This window comes from Micropterus salmoides, unplaced genomic scaffold (assembly GCF_014851395.1).
Source record: "Micropterus salmoides isolate LMB-PRFRI ecotype aquatic unplaced genomic scaffold, ASM1485139v1 Ms_hic_scaffold_2, whole genome shotgun sequence".
Taxonomy (NCBI): Eukaryota; Metazoa; Chordata; class Actinopteri; order Centrarchiformes; family Centrarchidae; genus Micropterus; species Micropterus salmoides.
The window spans coordinates 18,781,887-18,801,047 of NW_024041150.1; the positions used below are offsets into that span (position 1 = coordinate 18,781,887).

A 19,161-nucleotide genomic window follows, 5' to 3' on the forward strand; every position below is an offset into this window, starting at 1 on the left:
TTATTTTTTCTAGCAAAATATATTCTGTAAGTAAATTAATCCATTGAGATATGTGACAAGAATTCTTGGATTTTCAGTTTTGAAAGATTACTTTCTTAGCAACATCTAGAGAAAGAAGTAGTGGGTTTTTATATTTATTTGGTAGAGTAATTTGTGTAGTGTCTGTTAGTTACTGCTGCCCAAAGAGAGTAAACTGGTTGGCAGGTCCAAGTAGCATGAAGATAATTGTCTGTTATACCTAAGGGGCATTGAGAACAGATATTGGTATCGACCAGTCCCATTTTAAACATTTTGTATTGAGTGAGGTGTATTCTGTGGATAGTTTTGTTTGAAGAGTCTGTCTTTTTTCTTTTTGATGGGTTTGGTGTAGAGTTACTAATTACTGAGTCCATGTCCATATTGTTTTGCTGGTTGTAATAGTTGTCGATGAAAGTTTCCAAGTCCATTAAATCCTCCACTGTGGAATTTTTCTGATTCGCGTTGGTTGGTTTCCTGGTTCCCGGGTAAATATCAAAAGAATGAATGATACACAAATTTAACTATACTAAAATTTAATGTTTTAAAGGTGAAATGCAGGTTATAGGATCAATTTTCACATATTCTTTATTTTCACAGGCATATAAATGGGAGAATGATGACAATTATCATGGAAATGTGAAAAGTCTAAATAACTAAATAAATTAAAAAAAAGTTTTTCAATTGCAGATCCATTGTCCTTGATTTCATCTAGTCTCTTCTGATTTTTCGTCTCAACACTTTGAAGGACAACTGTGGGGACAGTCCGTATTGGTTGAAGAGCTAGATTTTAAAAAAGCCACAAACACACACACACAACAGAAAAAACAATATTAATGCTGATCAAAATAATTAGATGTAGATTATTTGGATTATTTGAATTAAAAGTGAATACAAACAGTTAGTCTCACCTCCTCCAACACACTCTGCAAGTCCGAGTCTGACAGCTGAGTCAATGACTCTAATTCCACGTTCAGGGCAAGAACATAATCTGCTGACATAAATACACAATATGTTACACATGATAATACACATGGTAATGGATCCCATTAATATAAGATAGTATTCAACATCATTTGAAAAATAATAACCATAAATACTGTCTTTGCATAGGCTTATGCTTTCAGTTATTATATTTAATATATAGTTTAATTCATGACACTTGAAAAAGTCTCACATGTAATTTCTATGCACAATACTACTTTAAAAATATGTGAAATCATGTTATGTATTTATTAAATTGTGAAGTAGGCCGATATTGGGTGTATTTTCATTATCAGAATCATATCGGAAAATTAATTTTGGCTGATGTGCATCGATGCTGTTGTAATGCTTGTTGCATCTGATACCAAAGTGAGTGACATATTTTACCACGGACATATGGACTTCTGACTTTAGCCCAATGAGTTAGCTTAGTTTGACGACTCAGTGGCCTGATGAAGACTAGAAGAATTATTGCAATATTAAATTATAAATCTTGCTGCATACGACATCTCAGCCTTTCTTACCATCAGTTGTTGTTATAAAAAAGTGCAAATTACAGGTTATTAAGTTCTTTTTAATTTAAGAAAATGTGACGATATTATCGGTTATCAGAACGGTGAGGGAAAAATCCATATGGTGCATAATGAACAGACTCATTTCTGTTTTAGCAACAACAGTTGAAGTGAACACGTACTAAATAATGAAAAACAAATTAAAGAAACATAAGATATGAGAGAAATAATATAAATGTGTATTACTAAATCTCTATACAGTGATAATGATATCAATTACAATCAAGCTGATGAAAATACATTTCTGAATTGGGCACTCAAGGCAAAGGCTCAGACCATGTAATGAATGAAACAAATGCATAAACTTACAAGGCCCCTCTGTTGTAGGACACAGTCAGAGATGTTTGGTTACATGGAAAAAAGAATATTTTCAGATGACTTGATAATTTGTTCTTTAAATCAGACAGACAAACTTCAGTTGCATGATATATCATAACAGAAAATAAAATGAAATGTAAATTTTTAACTTATACAAAAAAGAAAATAAGTAAATATATTGACATGGAATTACAAGGTTAAGTTATGTTAACATTGTCATTTTTAAGGTGCTCAGAAACAAAGACAACATGGAATGAACTTAATTACATGAAGGAGGAAGGAGAAAAACGTTGAAATGTGACAAGGAAAAAAGCCACTACTGCTAGTAAGTACTATTAACTGTTAACGATGGGAAAAATTTGTCTTTTTGCTGAATTGAATCTTTGAATATCGTTCAATAAAATTAACTAATCTTTTTTGAGTCATTTCATTCATTTGAACTAGGCTGGTTATTGCGGCGCTGCAGCCCTCTAGTGGGCGATGTGAAAAACACAGAAGGTTCAGTATAATGCACAAATTCACTTCTTGATCATTCTCTATCATGTTACCACAACCAATTTCAAACCATGTAAAAACCACAGAAATATGATGTCAATAATGAATTGCCACTACTCCGGCTAAATCCATCCATTTTCACAAATGAGTATACAACCACACCAGCCATATATATACACAGTAAGAATTACTATCATTATATCTCTAAAGTGGTCATTCATACAGCAGCCTAACGTCCCTATCCATGAGTAAAATCTATTTAATAACATCAGATTTACGGGGAATATATTGAAGTAATAAGCTTGACACACTATATAAATAAACACACTCTTATTAAAATTCAACAAATTTAATAAAGATCTGGATAGGGCCATCAAGTTCTTAAAAGAACTCCAGCACAGAGGGGGGAACAAAGAAATATAAACACATAATCAAAACGCAGCAGTTTGGCAGGTCTGGATGCAGAATAAGGCACATCAGGTGTGGATTCTGCAGACAGAGAGAAACAAACATGAGCACGTCGCTCTCAAACACTGCCAGGTTGTTCAGAAGTCAAGAGCTTTGAAACAACAGCACGGGTCAGCTGTTAGCTGTAAACACACCGCAGCACTTTGTGGTTGTGTTAAGGGTGTTTTAATATTTTAATGACTGGGTCCGTTTGTTTTGGAGAGGAGACTACCTTGGAGGTAATTCGGCTCCTGGTAGAACCTGCCAGGGTACTGAAGTGGACCGGACCAAGAATAACTCTCATCAGCTGTTAGCTGTAAACACTAGCAGCACTAACGTTGCAGTATGGCTGTGTTAACGCTATAGCACATCATCACTGCACTATAAAGACATTATGTTGTATTAAATGTCATATAGGCTAATTAACAAACTATCCATCTAATGTCACTCAAGTGACTGTTATGTGACAACCGGCTTGCCTTATTCTCCAGCGCTGGCAGTAACTCAGCCTGCCGAATGAACGAAAGACTCCGAGGACCCATGTTAGTGGGGAACTAAATGGTAATTCCTGCTCCACAACTCAAATCCAGAGAACCACAGGGAGGCCTATGAGTGGCGAACTAATCAATTCTGTTTCCATAGCTGATGGAGCCCATGCAGCTGTCGTGTACCAAGTAAACGTAGTCCAAAACCATTCACGCATGCGTGAAAATGAACAAATTTCTCACTGAGACTACATGTTCCTCCCTAGTCATGTAAAAGATTAGGTCAAATGAATGAAAGGTTCACTGAAAAATACAACACTATTAACCTCAAGTTGTTATGCCTCGTTAAATACACATTCATGAAGTCAAACATCTTACCAGTGACTGCAGTAAAGTTTACTCCACTGCTTCTGACGTTCTCAAACACAGAGTAGAGAGTGAATGTGTATTCAGTTGCAGCAGTGAGAGATGAGACTGTGTGAGTTACTGGTCCATCTCCATCTGGTGCAGTGATGTTGATCTCTGCATCATTAAACTGGAGAATAAAGCTGATGATGTTGTTCACTTTATTCCACTGCAGAGTGATACTGGTCTCATTTTGGGCTGTTGATTTGAAGTTTTCTGCGTTTGGAGGAGCTGAGACAGAAGAAGAAGTGAATGAACTTTGTGTGAAAAGAACCTGATTTTTGATACTGAGAAAGCGCTACACACTGACAAGACTTTTCATTCATCAGGTGTTTGATTTCACACTTTAGTGCATCATGTTGACATATAATAAAAGTGCTGCACTGTGTGTAAAAGATTAATTGAACTTGTGAAATTTTACAGCCTTTAATGGCACTTCCTCCTGCCTTTCTCCCTCTCAGCCCTTTTTATTTCTCTCGTTGTCCTGTGCATTTTTTTCCCACATTGCTCGGCCACGCACACTCATGCACTGACTGAACGCTGTGATCACTTGTGCACAAGACAATATGCTTCACTAATGGACCAATGAGCAAACACTATTTGCAAGTAGTATGGGAGTTGTGGTGTCTTAGTGTCACACTGCAATTTGTTTTTTATTTCAGATGCCTTTTTACAAGACTACAATTTTTCAACACGGCAAAGTCGCTAGTTGGAGTGACTGGGTTACCCGCCACAGCTGAAGTCCAATTGCATTTGTCAGGTTGGTGGGTGTTAATGTCAAGCTCTGCTGATGAGAAACATTTAAGTAAGCTATAGATAGTTAATGTTTTGTATAATGAAAGTTTTTATGGTATTTGTTGTTTTTCTTAATTTCAATAGAAGATTTCTGCAATGAGTTTTCATTTTATTTGACTTGATTTTTGTTGTTTTGTGTCTGAGAACATTTTTATAGAACACAAACATTTACCTTACAGACAAGAAAGTAATTTGATTAGGAATGTAGCTTTTAAAAACTGTGCAGGTTACAACAGGATCACTAGATGTCCACAGGTTTATCTGCTGTATATAACCTTCTGAACAGCATTTTGCAGAAGAACAGTAAAAATGAAGACCATTCTTGTTTCTGCTTTAACAGTCTTGCCCATGTACACAAATCTAAATTCATTGTGAATCTGATGTTAAATATAGTGTATTTGCTAATAATATATAACTAAGTAGACTTAATGCAACAATGAATCTCTTTACAGTATGTGAGTAGAAATAAGATGCATTACTTGTTGAGTAACAGATGAACGGGAAAGTGAGGGAGCAGTTATCATCTGACCACTGTCCTAAGTAACTGAGTGCTGTGGTGACGCACTGCCCTGTGCTGTCTGGTTGCCCACCGTCCCAGTATTGAAACAGCACGGTGCTACCATCAGACCACAGTCGTTCCAAGTGCAGACCGATCCACATATCATCCCCAGCTGCTAGCTTTGTGATGACGTCGTTTTCTGCCTGATTTCGTATGCTGTGATAGAAGCAGTAGCAAATACACATCAAGAGTGAGTGGAGTATATCTTAAGATGTTTAGCATTAATGATAAAAAAAATTTGAAACTGTATGAAATGTAATCTCGTAGCTTATGTGATTTTTAAGAATTTGGTAATATGTCAACGTAGCTGTTAATTAACATCTTATAAAATCAGTGCAATATAATTGTAATTGCAGAAAATTGTTTCTCCCTACATTTAATCTTTTATGCATGTTTTTCTATTATTACTATTATTGTTTATGTCCAGGGGCAGACTGGAAGTTCAGGAAGAGTCCCAAATGGCCGGTCCATTTCAGGCAGAACCGGCCGCAGGTCAAGGGTTTTTATTTTGTCTTACTTTATGATCTGCAACCTGGCAGGATGGCCTGTCCATGTTGAACTTCCAGTGACCAGTATGAGGGAGTGTGTGAGCGATAACACCAAATTTAACACACCTGCTCCCCATTCAAACCTGAGACCTTGTAACAATAACAAGTCACATGACACCGTGGAGGGAAAATGGCTAATTGGTTAATGGCTAATTTAGGTAAGAACTGTGAGATTGTTTTGTGTTTTCCTTTCCTTTCGTTCCTCTCCTCTCCTTGAATGTTCATTTAAGGCCGGGAGAGGATATCTGTTCCCCAAAACATAGAAACGTAGACTGTGTATTATGCATCCCTTTGCTCTGGCCAGACGCCCGAAGCTGCCCTAGGTGGCAGATCTCTGGACCAGCTGATTTTGTGTTGTAGTACTTCTCTGTTATTCTCTTTTATCAATAAATTCTTCAAAGACAACGGTTTGTTGAACTCAATTATTTGCTTAATCCCTCACCAGCACTATACAATTTTGATGGCAATAATCGCATTAAAACTAAGGTATAATACTATTACTAATACTGGTTGTAATCATCATCAAACTACGTTACTCCAAGTACCTTATAGTCACAAAACTAAGGATGAAATACACATAATTGGGCAATAGGGAAAGCAATTTAAAAAATAAAAAACACAGGAAGTGAAGTATTCACATGACAAAAAGGATCAAGTAAAAGATTTTGACAGATTTTCCAGTCCATTTGGGATTCAAACAACTGTCACAATATTGAACAAGCTGAATTTCATCAACAGAACAGATAGTAGTTGTTAAGTAGTTGGTTCAGTACTGAACTATTGTATGTGTTGGAGTCTTCATCAGTGCACACTGTACCTGGCTAGATCGACGTAATTCTCCCTGCAGTATCTCTGAGCTTCAGTCCAATTAAAAGGTGTGTAGACTTTTACAAAGGATGATGTTCCATTTACTGAACCTGGAAATATATTGATGAAGAGAAGTTATTAACAATGTGCTATGCAGAAGATCTATTTAGGTTTTTGTTCTTACGCTATAAGAAAACTCACCGTTGTAACACACAGAGTAGAACTGGATGTTGCAATTAACATTCCACCACTTTCCATTGTAGTAATCCATATAGTCAGAATACTTGTAGTTTTGAAGTATCACGCAGTTCTGTTGTCCATTAGGATTTCTGGTATGTCCAGGAGCCCAGTTTCTAAACTCTGTCTCTCCTTCACCATAGAAGCTGCTGTTACTCAGGGACCATCTCCAGTTGTCATCATAGAGACCTATCCAAGCCTTGCCTGTTCAAACAGATGTTCATTATGTAACAGCTGGAATTAAAATAATTGCTGAATTGACCTAAAATGTAAATAACTTCAACATCCCTTAAATTAAGTGTCTCCCCTTTTTTTCTTTGAGGGCCTTTCACATTCCATAATATCATATTTTATCATTTTAGTATTAATAGTAACAGGACGTTTATCAAAAACGTGGGTGTTGTGTTTGTATATGATTATACAGTATATATATATATATATATATATATATATATATATATATATATATATATACACTGTATATATACTGTATATACATAAAATATATATATACACAGTATATATATTTTATGTGTATGTTCAGTGTATGTTTCCAATATTGAGAACTTACCTCTGTAGCTTGATGTGGTGCTGAATATAGCATAGGTGTCAGTTATGGTTTCTACGGTGGCCAGGTCAGTGTAGACCCGTCTGCAGAAGCTCTGAGCTTCAGTCCAGTTCAGTGGTGTACTCACAAAGTTGTACTGACGAGTTCCTAAAACAAAGCATATTCAGTTTTTTATTACTCACTTTTTAATAAAGCAGGTAGACTCGTTTAGTTTAGCTGCACTGTGGTGTTTTACGATACATCTTCCTTGGTGAGATTTTTGTATGCTAGCAGTTTATCACTATATCATGCTACTACAGAGCATGGAAACAATTAGTGCTCTGTGACGTGCTGGATTTAATGTTTAGTGCCTTAACACTTTGTCTATCATCTTAAACTGGATCAAGTTTCAGCCTGTCTCAGTAAATGTTTTCACTGTTTACCACTGACAAAAAAATGTTCAACTACCAACAATTTTTTGTCATTTTTTGTCTCAATGATTTTGCAGAAATACTTACTGTATATGCAGTACTGAGTCAGATATGTTTTAAATAAGACGTTTTACATCTACATGGAAAGAAGAATATTCTAAGATATATTGATAATTTGTTAATATCTCTTGAAAATCAGACAGACTTAAGTTTCATCATAACTGAAAAAAAGCATACATTTTGAATTTATACAAAAAAGAAAATAAGTTAACAAAAATACAAGGTAATTTTATGTTAACATTTTCCTTTTAAAGAAAGAAGAAAAAACAAGAAACAAAGACAACATGAAGTTAACTTAATTACATGAAGAAGGAAAAAGGAAAATGTTCAAATGTAACAAGATTAAAAAATACTGCTGGTAACTATAACTAACTTTCCAATAGCTTCTCATGTTGCAAGATTAAAATGCTATTCCCGGTTAAATACACATTAATGAAGTTATCTTACCAGTAACTGCAGTAATGTTTACTCCACTGCTTCTGACGTTCTCAAACACAGAGAAGAGAGTGAATGTGTATTCGGTTGCAGCAGTGAGAGATGAGACTGTGTGAGTTACTGGTCCATCTCCATCTGGTGCAGGAATGTTGATCTCTGCATCATTAAACTGGAGAATAAAGCTGAAGCTGTTGTTCACTTTGTTCCACTGCAGAGTGATACTGGTGACATCTTGTCCTATTGATCTGAAGCTTTCTGCGTTTGGAGGAGCTGAGAGAGACACATAGAGCAGTTAAACACGTTTTAAGTAATGGCTGTCAGTAAAAGTGAAAATGTTCCCTCTGACAGTTCAAGATGGTTTATTTTGTATCTTCACATAATAATAATAATACAAACTAAAGCTGTCTGTCAGGAACAGAGCGAGTGAAACAATTCTTTGTATTATTAAGAATGTTTTGTTTTCTGGATCCAGATGTCACATTCTGTAGTCATATCCATCACACTTTATATCACAACAGAGATGTACTCTATGATAAATGAAGAATAACAATGCACCAAAAGTTTAAAAAGAAATCATTCTTAATGTAAAAAAATATTTTACAGTGTTGGCCAAAACAATGCTGAGTTAAATTAACATGCAATAAAGTGCATGTTGTTAAGTAGCACATTCCTGTAATGAATATTATACCCAGTAGAAACGTCTTAGTTTTACACTGGTGCTCTGAAAAGCAGATGATGGCTCGCTAAGCAGATACAGAACATAGAAATAAAGTGACATATATTACCGGTAACTGCAGTAATGTTTACTCCACTGCTTCTGACGTTCTCAAACACAGAGAAGAGAGTGAATGTGTATTCAGTTGCAGCAGTGAGAGATGAGACTGTGTGAGTTACTGGTCCATCTCCATCTGGTGCAGTGATGTTGATCTCTGCATCATTAAACTGGAGAATAAAGCTGATGTTGTTGTTCACTTTGTTCCACTGCAAAGTGATACTGGTCTCATCTTGCCCTATTGATCTGAAGTCTTCTGTTTTTGGAGGAGCTGAGACAGAAGAAAAGAAGGGAATGAATTTATCCACAAACAACTTTGCATGAAAGTGGATTTACACACGATAGCTCCGATTTAATGAGAAGCTGCAGTCTCGATCCATTAGTCACTGTACATTTACAGCTAAACTGAGTCTTATTGTTGACTGGGGCTAATTAATAATAATTAATAATCTAATTAATAAATCAATATTTTATTCAATAATTATGATGCACATTAGAATAATATTTGAAGCATATCTTAAAATGAATCACTGATGTGTTGTGATAATAATAACAATAACAGGCTATTTTATTTAAAATTTTAAATGTTTCTGACATCGATTTAGTAATATGTAGTATATAATCATAGGCAAATGTATTTCTGCATCAGTGTGCGGAAAAGATAAACTGAAAGGATTCACAGACACAGTCACAGATTGTCTGTAATGTTAGTTTCAGCTGTTTTCTTGCTGATATGTGGCTGTTAAATAAAGCAGCAAAAAGATGCATTACTTGTTGAGTAACAGATGAACGGGAAAGTGAGGGAGCAGTTATCATCTGACCACAGTCCTGAGTTTCTGAATGATGTGGTGACGCACTGCCCTGCGCTGTCTGGTTGCCCACTGGCCCAGTACTGAAGCGGATAGGTGCTCCCATCAGACCACAGTCGTTCCCAGTGCAGACCGATCCACACAGAGTCAGCACCTGTCAGCTTTGTGATGACGTAATTTTCTGCCCGATTTCGTATACTGTGAGGGAACAACCACATTTACACATCAAGGGTGAGTATAACTGATGAGGTAAAATGCAAAAGTACTTGTAACTGTAGGTTTGTTTTGTAACTGTAGGTTTGTTTTGTAACTGTAGGTTTGTTTTGTAACTGTAGAATTGATCCATACCTGTAAACTTTGGATTTTTCTGATATTCAGATACACATGCAGACATTTTCCACACATATACAAAGCATTTTCACACAGCTACAATGCATTTGGGACTATATTAATTCCATAGATTCAGCTCAGTCAGGAGAGGGAGATCTCTCTCTTAAGGTTGAACTACTGACAATTGTTTTCCTTTTTATCAAATGCTTAAAACTAACAACGGTATAACCGTTTGACAATTAAGGTTTGATTGTGGGAAGATATTTGATTACAATACACGCAAATAGGTTTTGATTAGACATATTAAAAGTTAAAGAAAAGACGGTCCGGAAACAAGCCCTCCCTCTGGGAACCACACCTCAACAGACAAAAACAGCGACACGCTCTCTCTTGTTCTTGTTCTCTCCTACTGCCCCGTCTCCCGGCAACGGCCTAAGAAGTTCGACCCGGCGCAGCACGCGAAGCACCGCGACCTCCATTTTTCCCTCGTTTCCAGCAAATTTACTTGCTTTGACTTTTCTTTTCTTTTGTTGTTAAAAGGTAAAAGACTGTTAAGTTACACTAGTTTAATTCAAGAACGACCAAGTTCTTTTAAGCTTTATTCCGTCGAGCTACCTTACACTGCTCCCACCGAAGCCACGTGGGCCTGTCTTGCCAGAAGTAACAAAGGACATCCAAACAGAACAGCCTCATTGCCAGACCGAGGACGGTCGCCACTGGAGTGTTTTTCTTCATTCAGACATGGAGAACCCCCGGAAAATTCCCTCGCAGAAAGCCAGGAATCGGGCAGATAGCGTGGGGACCTGTGCAACAGGCCAAGGCAGGCTGACGGCAAAACAAGGCATTCTGTGATCAGTGATGTCCAATAGTCTGTTAATCCAGTATCTTTAGTCCTTAAAACTCCTAGACAAATTTAACCGAGTTAGTATCATCTAACTGCTTTCATTAGTTCTCTTTCTCCCTATGAATCAAGTTCATCCCACAATAGAGCTCCACATTCTCATTGTTTAGCCATTGTTTATCTTTTTGATGTATATGTAACCGCATTTATATTCACCTTAGTTATTTAATAAACTTCACTGTGATCAAAGGAATTGTGTGTGTTTTGCCAACCTCCCTGCCACGAGAATTTACCCCTTCGATATGAGACTGACTGATTGATTTAAGACAATTGAGCGATTATTAACTAACTGACCACTAGTGAATAATTGTATAATTATTATGCTTAAATGCTACCCAGAGTTCCGGATACTCTGGGTGAATTGAATCTCCGGTGGTGCCCCGCGAAACGAGAGCTTTATGAATTAATATTCTCTGAATTATTTGTATTAATTCTCATAAATGTATTAGGTCATAAGTAACCATGCTACAATACATACTTAGGCCTACCATACACACTACAGTTCTCTACTTCACTGTCTCTTCTTGGTCCTCTTTCTTTTGTAGAGGTAACTTCAGCAACAGTACACACATCCATACCAAATATCTCTGTGTTTGTAAACACAAAAGTTTTATTTTGTTTAAAGTTATTACCTTGTTTAACATATGGATCTTTTGATTAAGAAGCAACCAACAACTATTACTTTTGAAACCTTATCTTGTTTTGAATTAACTTAACGCTAGTTATACTAAAGGTGACATACCTGTCCTTGTTTGCCTCGCGCAAGTATAACACTTTTTTAGGGTAATGCAAGTCACCGCCATATGGGTTCAGTTTGTCTGTGTGAACAGCACTCAGGAGAAAACAAAGAATTTCATGTAGTAGACCTTGTTCCAACGACATTGGATTTGGGGTCGGAGGCCCTTGAGTCAGACAGTCTGCTCTGCAGGTGAGAAACTCACCTCCCCCCCTTCTTATGAAGGAACAAAGGAGACCTGGCCGTGTCACTACATATTTGACCCATCTTCAAGTGCCTTACAATCATAAAACTAATAATGAAAAATTTATAACTTACAAGCAAAGAAATTTTAATAAAATATTACTAAATGAACAAATAGAGGAAGGGAAGGACTCAAATTACAAAAAGAATAAAACAGTTTTCCAATCCATTTTGGATTCCAATCAACACAAAACTGAATAATCTGAGTTTCATCAACAGAACAGATAGTGGTTGTTAAGTAGTTAGTTCAGTACAGTACTCTTGCATGTCTTGGAGTCTTCATCAGTGCACACTGTACCTGGCTAGATCGACATAATTCTCCCTGCAGTAGCTCTGAGCTTCAGTCCACTTCAAAGGTGAGTTGACTTTTACAAAGGATGATGTGCCATTTGCTGTACCTGGAAATATAATGATGAAGAGAAGTTATTGAAATTAATTACGAGCTATTTAGCTTTTTGTTAATTCTTACGCTACAAGAAAACTCACCGTTGTAGCACACAAATGGCCGTTGGATGTCACAAGCAATTTCAGACCATTTTCCATTGTAGATAAAGTAATTGTAATATAAATATAAATAGTCATAGTAATAGTAAAAGCTTTGAAGCACCACACAGAGCTGTTGTCCATTAGGATTTCTGGTATGTCCAGGAGCCCAGTTTCTAAACTCTGTCTCTCCTTCACCATAGAAGCTGCTGTCATTCAGAGACCATCTCCAGCTGTCGCCATAGAGACCTATCCAAGCCTTTCCTGTTCAAACAGATGTTCATTAAATAACAGCTGGAATTAAAACAGTTGCTGAAAAAACTAAAATGTGAATAACTTTACTGAATATCCCTTAAATTGTGTGTCTCCCCTATTTTTCATTGAGGGACTTTGTTGTTCTTTCACATTCCATAATATTACGTACACTTATCAAAAACTTGGTTGTTTCCTGGCTGTTATGTATGTATATGATTATACAAAAGTATGTTTATGTTCTATATATTTTTCCAATATTGAGAACTTGCCTGTGTAGCTTGGTGTGGTCCTGAGTACAGCACTGACATCAGTTGTGTTTTCTATGGTGGCCAGGTCAGTGTAGACCTGTCTGCAGAAGCTCTGAGCTTCAGTCCAGTTCAGTGGTGTACTCTCAAAGTAGTACTGACGAGTTTGGGCAGAGGCAACATTGACCAGTGCTCCTGAAACAAAGAATATTCAGTTTTTAATTACTTATATTTTTATAAAGCATGAAGACTCTTTTACAGTGAACATGAAGAGGCACTATGCATCAGATGGGTTCAGCTGTACTGTGGGGTTTTATAATACATTTTCCTTGATGATGAGATTTTTGTATGCGAGCAGTGTACACTCGTGACTACTCATGACTACAGAGCATGGAAACAATGAATGCTCCACTGAAGCTGAATTTAACAGCTGTGCTGGATTTAATGTCTACTCCCTTAATACTTTGTCTATCAACTGAAGTCAGATCAAGTTTCAGTCTGCTTCAGTACATTGGTTCACTGTTTACCGCTGACAATGAAAAAAGAACCAGTTCAACAGTTCTAATTATTTCCTGTCTTATAAGTTGTACTCTTTGTCTGAATTTGTTAGAAAAACTACTTTATATGAACTACTGAGTGAAGACAGCTTATTTATCTACATATGATAATTCTTTCATTATAAATTACATTGGCTCAATCACAGAGGAGTGGGGCAACAAATGGAGAATAATTCTGCCCTTGAAACTCTCCAGGCCTGGCTTTGATGAGAGGATGCTTCCTTCCTTTAGACTTGAGCATCTGGGGCAGTACCTTATGTTCATATTTTTTATTAAAATACCATTGCCTGCACTGACAAAGGGTATTTATCAGAGTGTTCACCACCAAGGATTTTTTTCTCTGAATTCAAATTTAGTTCTTTGTCCACACGTGTGGGATGGATGGGGGCAAAAAGTGAGTATCGAATCTATTAGATTGTTAGAATACTGGCTCATCTGCTGTCAGCCGTGAGCCATACCCCAGACTATCAGCGCATGTTATTTAGTTCACATACAGCAGAACAATCAAACAAGAGGCACCAACCTGTGAGCACAATGATGACCATCCCATAATCCAAGAGTAAGACCTTTGAAAAATTTCATTGAAAACAAACGTGAATCAGTTCATACTAAAATGTGTACCTGTTGGTATATAGATGACCAATACATTTCCTTGTAGAATATTTTACAGTTATTGATTCTACTTACCATTATCTCTTTACACTCCTCCTGCTTAAAAATACAAGACTTCAGATGTCCCGACTGTCAGTTACTGTGTGCTGCTTGTACGGAAGCTCAGTACTAGCTCTATGATGATTTATAGTGCTCAGCTGCTGTTGAGTAAGTCCTTAGAAGTGGGTGCAGCTAAGATTCAGTCTAGAAAAACAGGTTCTTGTATGACAATGACAAGCTAGGCTGCATGACTCAGGAAGTAAAAGCTAAACCTAGCGGCTCATAATCTTATTTTAAATGTATATGCAGATCTGGTCAAACCTGACCTGTGTTGTATGCGTATCCTGCTTTGTCTCAAGACTCGGACCATGTCTGTGTCCTCTGCAGAGGCAGCCCCCACCGCTGCCAAGAAGGTGCTCTCACATGCAACAATCAACACCAGCATGGACACTGTGGCCTATATTTATTGTTTTTTGATTCCACTGCCTTAGTACTATCTAAATAGGACCCCGTTACTCTGAGATTTGCTTTCATACTCTCCTTTTGGGCTGACTGATGATGTTTTTTTTTACTATTCATAAGTTACTCACGGTAAACCTACCGGAACATAAACTAGACTCCATGGCTTAGACTTTGGCTGAGATGCCTTCAAACTGCCCCAGTAACAGTCAGTTCTGAAGGCAGCATCGATGCTGACTTGATGCTGACTATTACCCATAAATCTGTGTGCCAGCGTCTGCTGCAGTTGACACAAACCGGACGAGGTGGGAGATAAACAGACGGCGTTCGTCTACAAATGTAAAAGTGAGCGAGTACTAAATGTCGTATTATCTTATTAGCCCATGAGTGTAACCAACCAAAGTTGCTTTTGTATGTTTTCTGAGGTGTCTATTATCCATTTGACTTTCAATAGGTTAATGTTAGCTGGGTCTATTACGCTAAAGCTAGACTGAAATGCTTACCCGATTGTCTTGTAATGGATGAAATGAATGTTCATAATGAAGTGATTTATTTCAATGTAGGGTCATCCAGGGCTGGACTGGGACAAAAAATGGCATTTTTAACCCAGGCGACCCACCAAAATCGCTCGGACATCCCTCACCAATACACCATCCTTGCTGTTAAGGGCTTAGATTAGGGGTTTGACAAAATGTCTTTATTTATATAAAAGGAAACAAAATTCAGGTGACAAATCAAAAAATAAAAATATAGTGTAATAAAGAGCTGTAAGGCTCTCAGGCATTCTGTATTGCTGTCAAATATGTTTCTCCTGTTTCTCATTTTATTTCATCCCAGTTGAGTCAACACACATGCAGGCATGACTGAAGTAACCTAAAGTCTTTAAATGTGCATGTTGCACCTTTTCACCTCAATGATAAATGAATTCATTTTAATTCAGTTATAAACCCCTGCACCTTAATAGCTCCAATGTTTCAGCAGGTTTTCTGCTCATGTTCAAAACTTTCTGCGCATTGAAAATCTCTCCCACATATCTGTGATGACAATTTGAGATATAATATTATGAGATATAATGAGAATGAAGTCATTATATTTTAACAAAATCTACCTGCCCCACTGCTGCATTATTGCTCTGCTGATATGGTAGTAGGCTGCTACCCCCTTTAGACCGTCTGACAGCCCAGAGCCCGTCTGGGACTACTGTATAAGACAGCTCACTGCTCTTTATCAGAGGTAGAAAACCAAAAGTGAAAACACTTGTGATCAGACAGAAATATCACCACACATACACACATGTTCACTTCAGCACCTCTGATAAAGTGCAGCTCATAGCTGCTACAGAGGGAATTAAGCATCCTGGAGCAGAGAGACAGTAAAACAGAACAAAGTGTCTCTGAGCGAGGGGGACAGAGCCAGCAAAGAGAGCGACAGGTGTGTCATGTTATTCTCTCAATACTTATATTAGTAGTATTGCGAGTAGCCTCCGCTCTTTGAAGAGCTGTGAGACAGGCTGCGTGATGAGGATTATTGCATATTAGCCTAATATGGAAAATATTTTTTATGTTGTTGTTGAGGAAAAATGACCGGGCGACCCAGTGTAATCACCCTCCCTCCCTGCTCCCTCCCTACAGGTTGAGCTACTCATGCTTGCCGCTTCACCTCCACTCTCCTCCTGCTCACTCTCTGGGTCTTTCCGAAACTGCTTGCTCCTCCCTCTCCCTACTTACTTCCACTCCGTCTGCACGTTCATGCGGAGGGTCCGCCACATAGAGTAGTGGGTTGTTAAACCCTCAGATGCCAAGTGAGCACCGATGCTGGCTTGTTGAAGGGGTGTAACACCCTTTGCAGCACGATGGGTGACCTTTCTTTCAAATGCGAGTTCTGCGTGACGTCGCCGGTTAACATATAGGATTTTTTAATTCCGAAACTACACTAACATTTCATATCACCATTCACAGGGCAACAACGTAGCCCAAAGGTTATATTGTGTTTAATTAAAAAAGCCTCTTGTCTGATAATAAAGCTGTTGTTATGGAATCGTATTCATCTCATGCGAAAATCTTCAGCAAAAATAAAATAGCCTACATTAAAGGACAGAATAGAACATGGCATAACTAGATACACAGGGGGATCACCTAACAAGCAACAAAGGCTTTAAAGAAAAATAGCTAAGTCTTTATACAAATGTTTTAAATTCTTCAGATTATATAATGCTTTAGTATAATATTTGACTGATTGAAATGCTGCATTTGTGAATGTAATATTTTTCATATAGGATAAAGATGTTTAAATATTTAGCCTAGGCTTTTCTTTACAATGAATATCAATCTTTTCATAAAATATTATATTATATTTATTTTTCGTAATGTCTAAAGTCACATTCTTAAAGAAATATTCAACATAAACACAAAATTAATGACAAATGCTTTCATTTTCGTTATTGCAAAAAAACCACACTATTCCTCAACATCAATCCTGAATCTTAATACAACTGTTGTTTATTTGATATTCCGGTATTATAGCAGTGAGTAGGCCTAGGCTACAGCGGTAACGTCAGATCCTATTTACGCTGGGGGGAGAGGGTAGTTTGTCCGAAAGTTGTCCACTGTATGTAAACCCTACGTGGGTGGGGAGCTCGATTTGGCTGTGAGGGAGACTCCGACCAGAGTTCACTCCGTGTCGGAGTGGAAGTGGCGAGGGTCTAGTTTCGGAAAGCCCTCTCACTCAGCCCTGTCACTCGCTAACACAGCGTCCTCCTCTGCCTGTCAGCAGCCACAGCTCTCCTTTACTCCTTCAAGTGCCTTTGCCTGCTTTACGCAGGGTACTGCGGCTGATGTTGAAGCTACTGCAGCCCCGGTAGCAGACATATCGATTGTTTTCGCACATTTGGCAGCCTCTGTATGAAGATTTTTTTTTTTGGGGGGGGGGAATAATGCAAGGGACAGAGAGCGAAGGGGGTGGGGGCTAGAAAGAGATGTGATTGGGCTGGCCCAGTGTCCAAAGATACCAATGAAGCGACCAGCATGATTGCACACTGCCTGAAGCTGAATCGATGGAAAGAGTTTCCTGTTCAGGTAGCACTGGGCATGGGGTTCTCCTGGGCCTTTGATCCTGACATGACAGCCATCAATGGCTCCCACGGTCTTACCGAAGGCCCCATGCCCAGCCAGCCTAGCAAAATCCATCAGCCACTTCCCTCTGCTCCTCTACGGTGGACGGCACCCTGATGACTAGTGGCATCACACACACAAGGTTCTCGCAGATGCGGTGCACAAGGTCATGCACCGTAGTCTTGGGCATATCAAATGCCCGGGACACGATATGGTAAGAAGCTCCGCTGGCCAGCCAGAACAGGAACACCAGCACCTCTATGGCTGGACCCCAGCTATAGTGCCTCTCCTGGTCCAGCAACTCGCGCAGACCAGTGATGGAGGTTCTGCTGAGACAAAAATCAGCCCGGGCGTCCTCCCCCTCAAAAAGCCTGAGGAGGGGCACTGCCCTGTTCAAGCCTGTGAGACTCTGAAACAGATGACATGTAAATAATGAATAAATGAGATTTATGTATTTACTTATATGTCTATTTAACATTAATTTACGTATTTAACAACAATATATTTCAAAGTTTATCTGCTCCCAATTAAATGCCATTCTTTAAGAAAACCCTAAAAATGCTGTTATTAACACTGCCCAAACACTGGTAATAAGTGTAACAGTTATAATATTTCAGCAATTCGTAAAACTGACTCATAATCTTATTGGTGATTGTCAATACTTCGTTAGACTCAACCTCGTTGTTTATAAATACGGTCATTCTATAAATATCAGATTTTCCCCTGTTGCAAGTGACAGTCTAACGTTATAGTCCTGACTGTTACTTATTAACGTTAGACTGGACGTTGGATACAATTGGCCTGATGCTCGCTAGCTAAACACGGTTGTCTCTTCACCTCAGGAAGGCAACAGATTAAATTTACCAATATTCGCCAAGTGCGAGTATGCTGCCAACATCAGCACACATCTGCGGTGGGCTCTTCTCTGTCGGACATCCTCTTCCTCCCATTCATGCAGCTGTCTAAGCGCAAGGGCTACGACCGAGTTCACCATGACAAGGAAGAGAGAAAGAGAGTGCTGACGACACACGTTGCCATAAGTGCTGCCCTAGAAGGCTGTTCGAAACTAATGTAAACAGAGCTGCCTTCACTTGAAAGTGATGCCTTCTGAGGCAGCTGTCTATTACGGTATCGAGGCAGCGAGGCAACTGCCTTCCGTTTCGAACACAGCCTTAGACTCTACTTCATCTTTCCGATGTGACACGGTATATATTTTGGTGTCTAACTTTGTCTGTAACTGTGAACACATTTTCACAGTATATGCTCACTTTGAAACTGTAGACATCAACTGTGGCATATATAATAAACCAAATAAAGAATTGTGCCAAATTAAAGTTGTTGAAGGATGGGGTGTCAGCAATGTCAGGGTGGGATGGGAGTGTGAAGGTGTTGCAATATGCAGGAAACAGGACATAGTCAACTAAAGCAGCATTTCCAGTAACCCATCCAAACTGAAGGTGGAGCCTGGGG

General features: G+C 38.3%; 1 protein-coding gene across 1 annotated transcript; it reads right to left on the reverse strand.

Annotated features, from left to right (window-relative positions):
* Nucleotides 1–549: 549 nt before the first annotated feature.
* On the reverse strand, nucleotides 550–14,280 carry LOC119912226 (macrophage mannose receptor 1-like). Its single transcript, XM_038731322.1, has 16 exons — nucleotides 14,159–14,280; nucleotides 13,995–14,037; nucleotides 12,939–13,109; nucleotides 12,418–12,678; nucleotides 12,230–12,329; nucleotides 9,684–9,919; nucleotides 8,926–9,183; nucleotides 8,153–8,410; nucleotides 7,239–7,382; nucleotides 6,632–6,871; nucleotides 6,441–6,540; nucleotides 4,996–5,231; nucleotides 3,695–3,952; nucleotides 1,881–1,889; nucleotides 927–1,009; nucleotides 550–798 (listed from the first exon to the last, which is right to left on the reverse strand). The coding sequence occupies exons 1-16, from the start codon at nucleotides 14,159–14,161 to the stop codon at nucleotides 727–729; spliced, it is 2,472 nt and encodes an 823-aa protein (XP_038587250.1). The 5' UTR covers nucleotides 14,162–14,280; the 3' UTR covers nucleotides 550–726.
* Between the last annotated feature and the right edge of the window lie 4,881 nt (nucleotides 14,281–19,161).

Bases quoted from the DNA above. Each gene is read 5' to 3' on its own strand.
- LOC119912226 (XM_038731322.1), bottom strand. The intron at 7,383-8,152 runs GTAAGATAACTT...GCTTTGTTTTAG, and splicing joins AAACATTACTGCAGTTACTG to GAACTCGTCAGTACAACTTT. The intron at 3,953-4,995 runs GTAATGCATCTT...CTTCTGTCTCAG, and splicing joins GTTCATCTGTTACTCAACAA to CTCCTCCAAACGCAGAAAAC.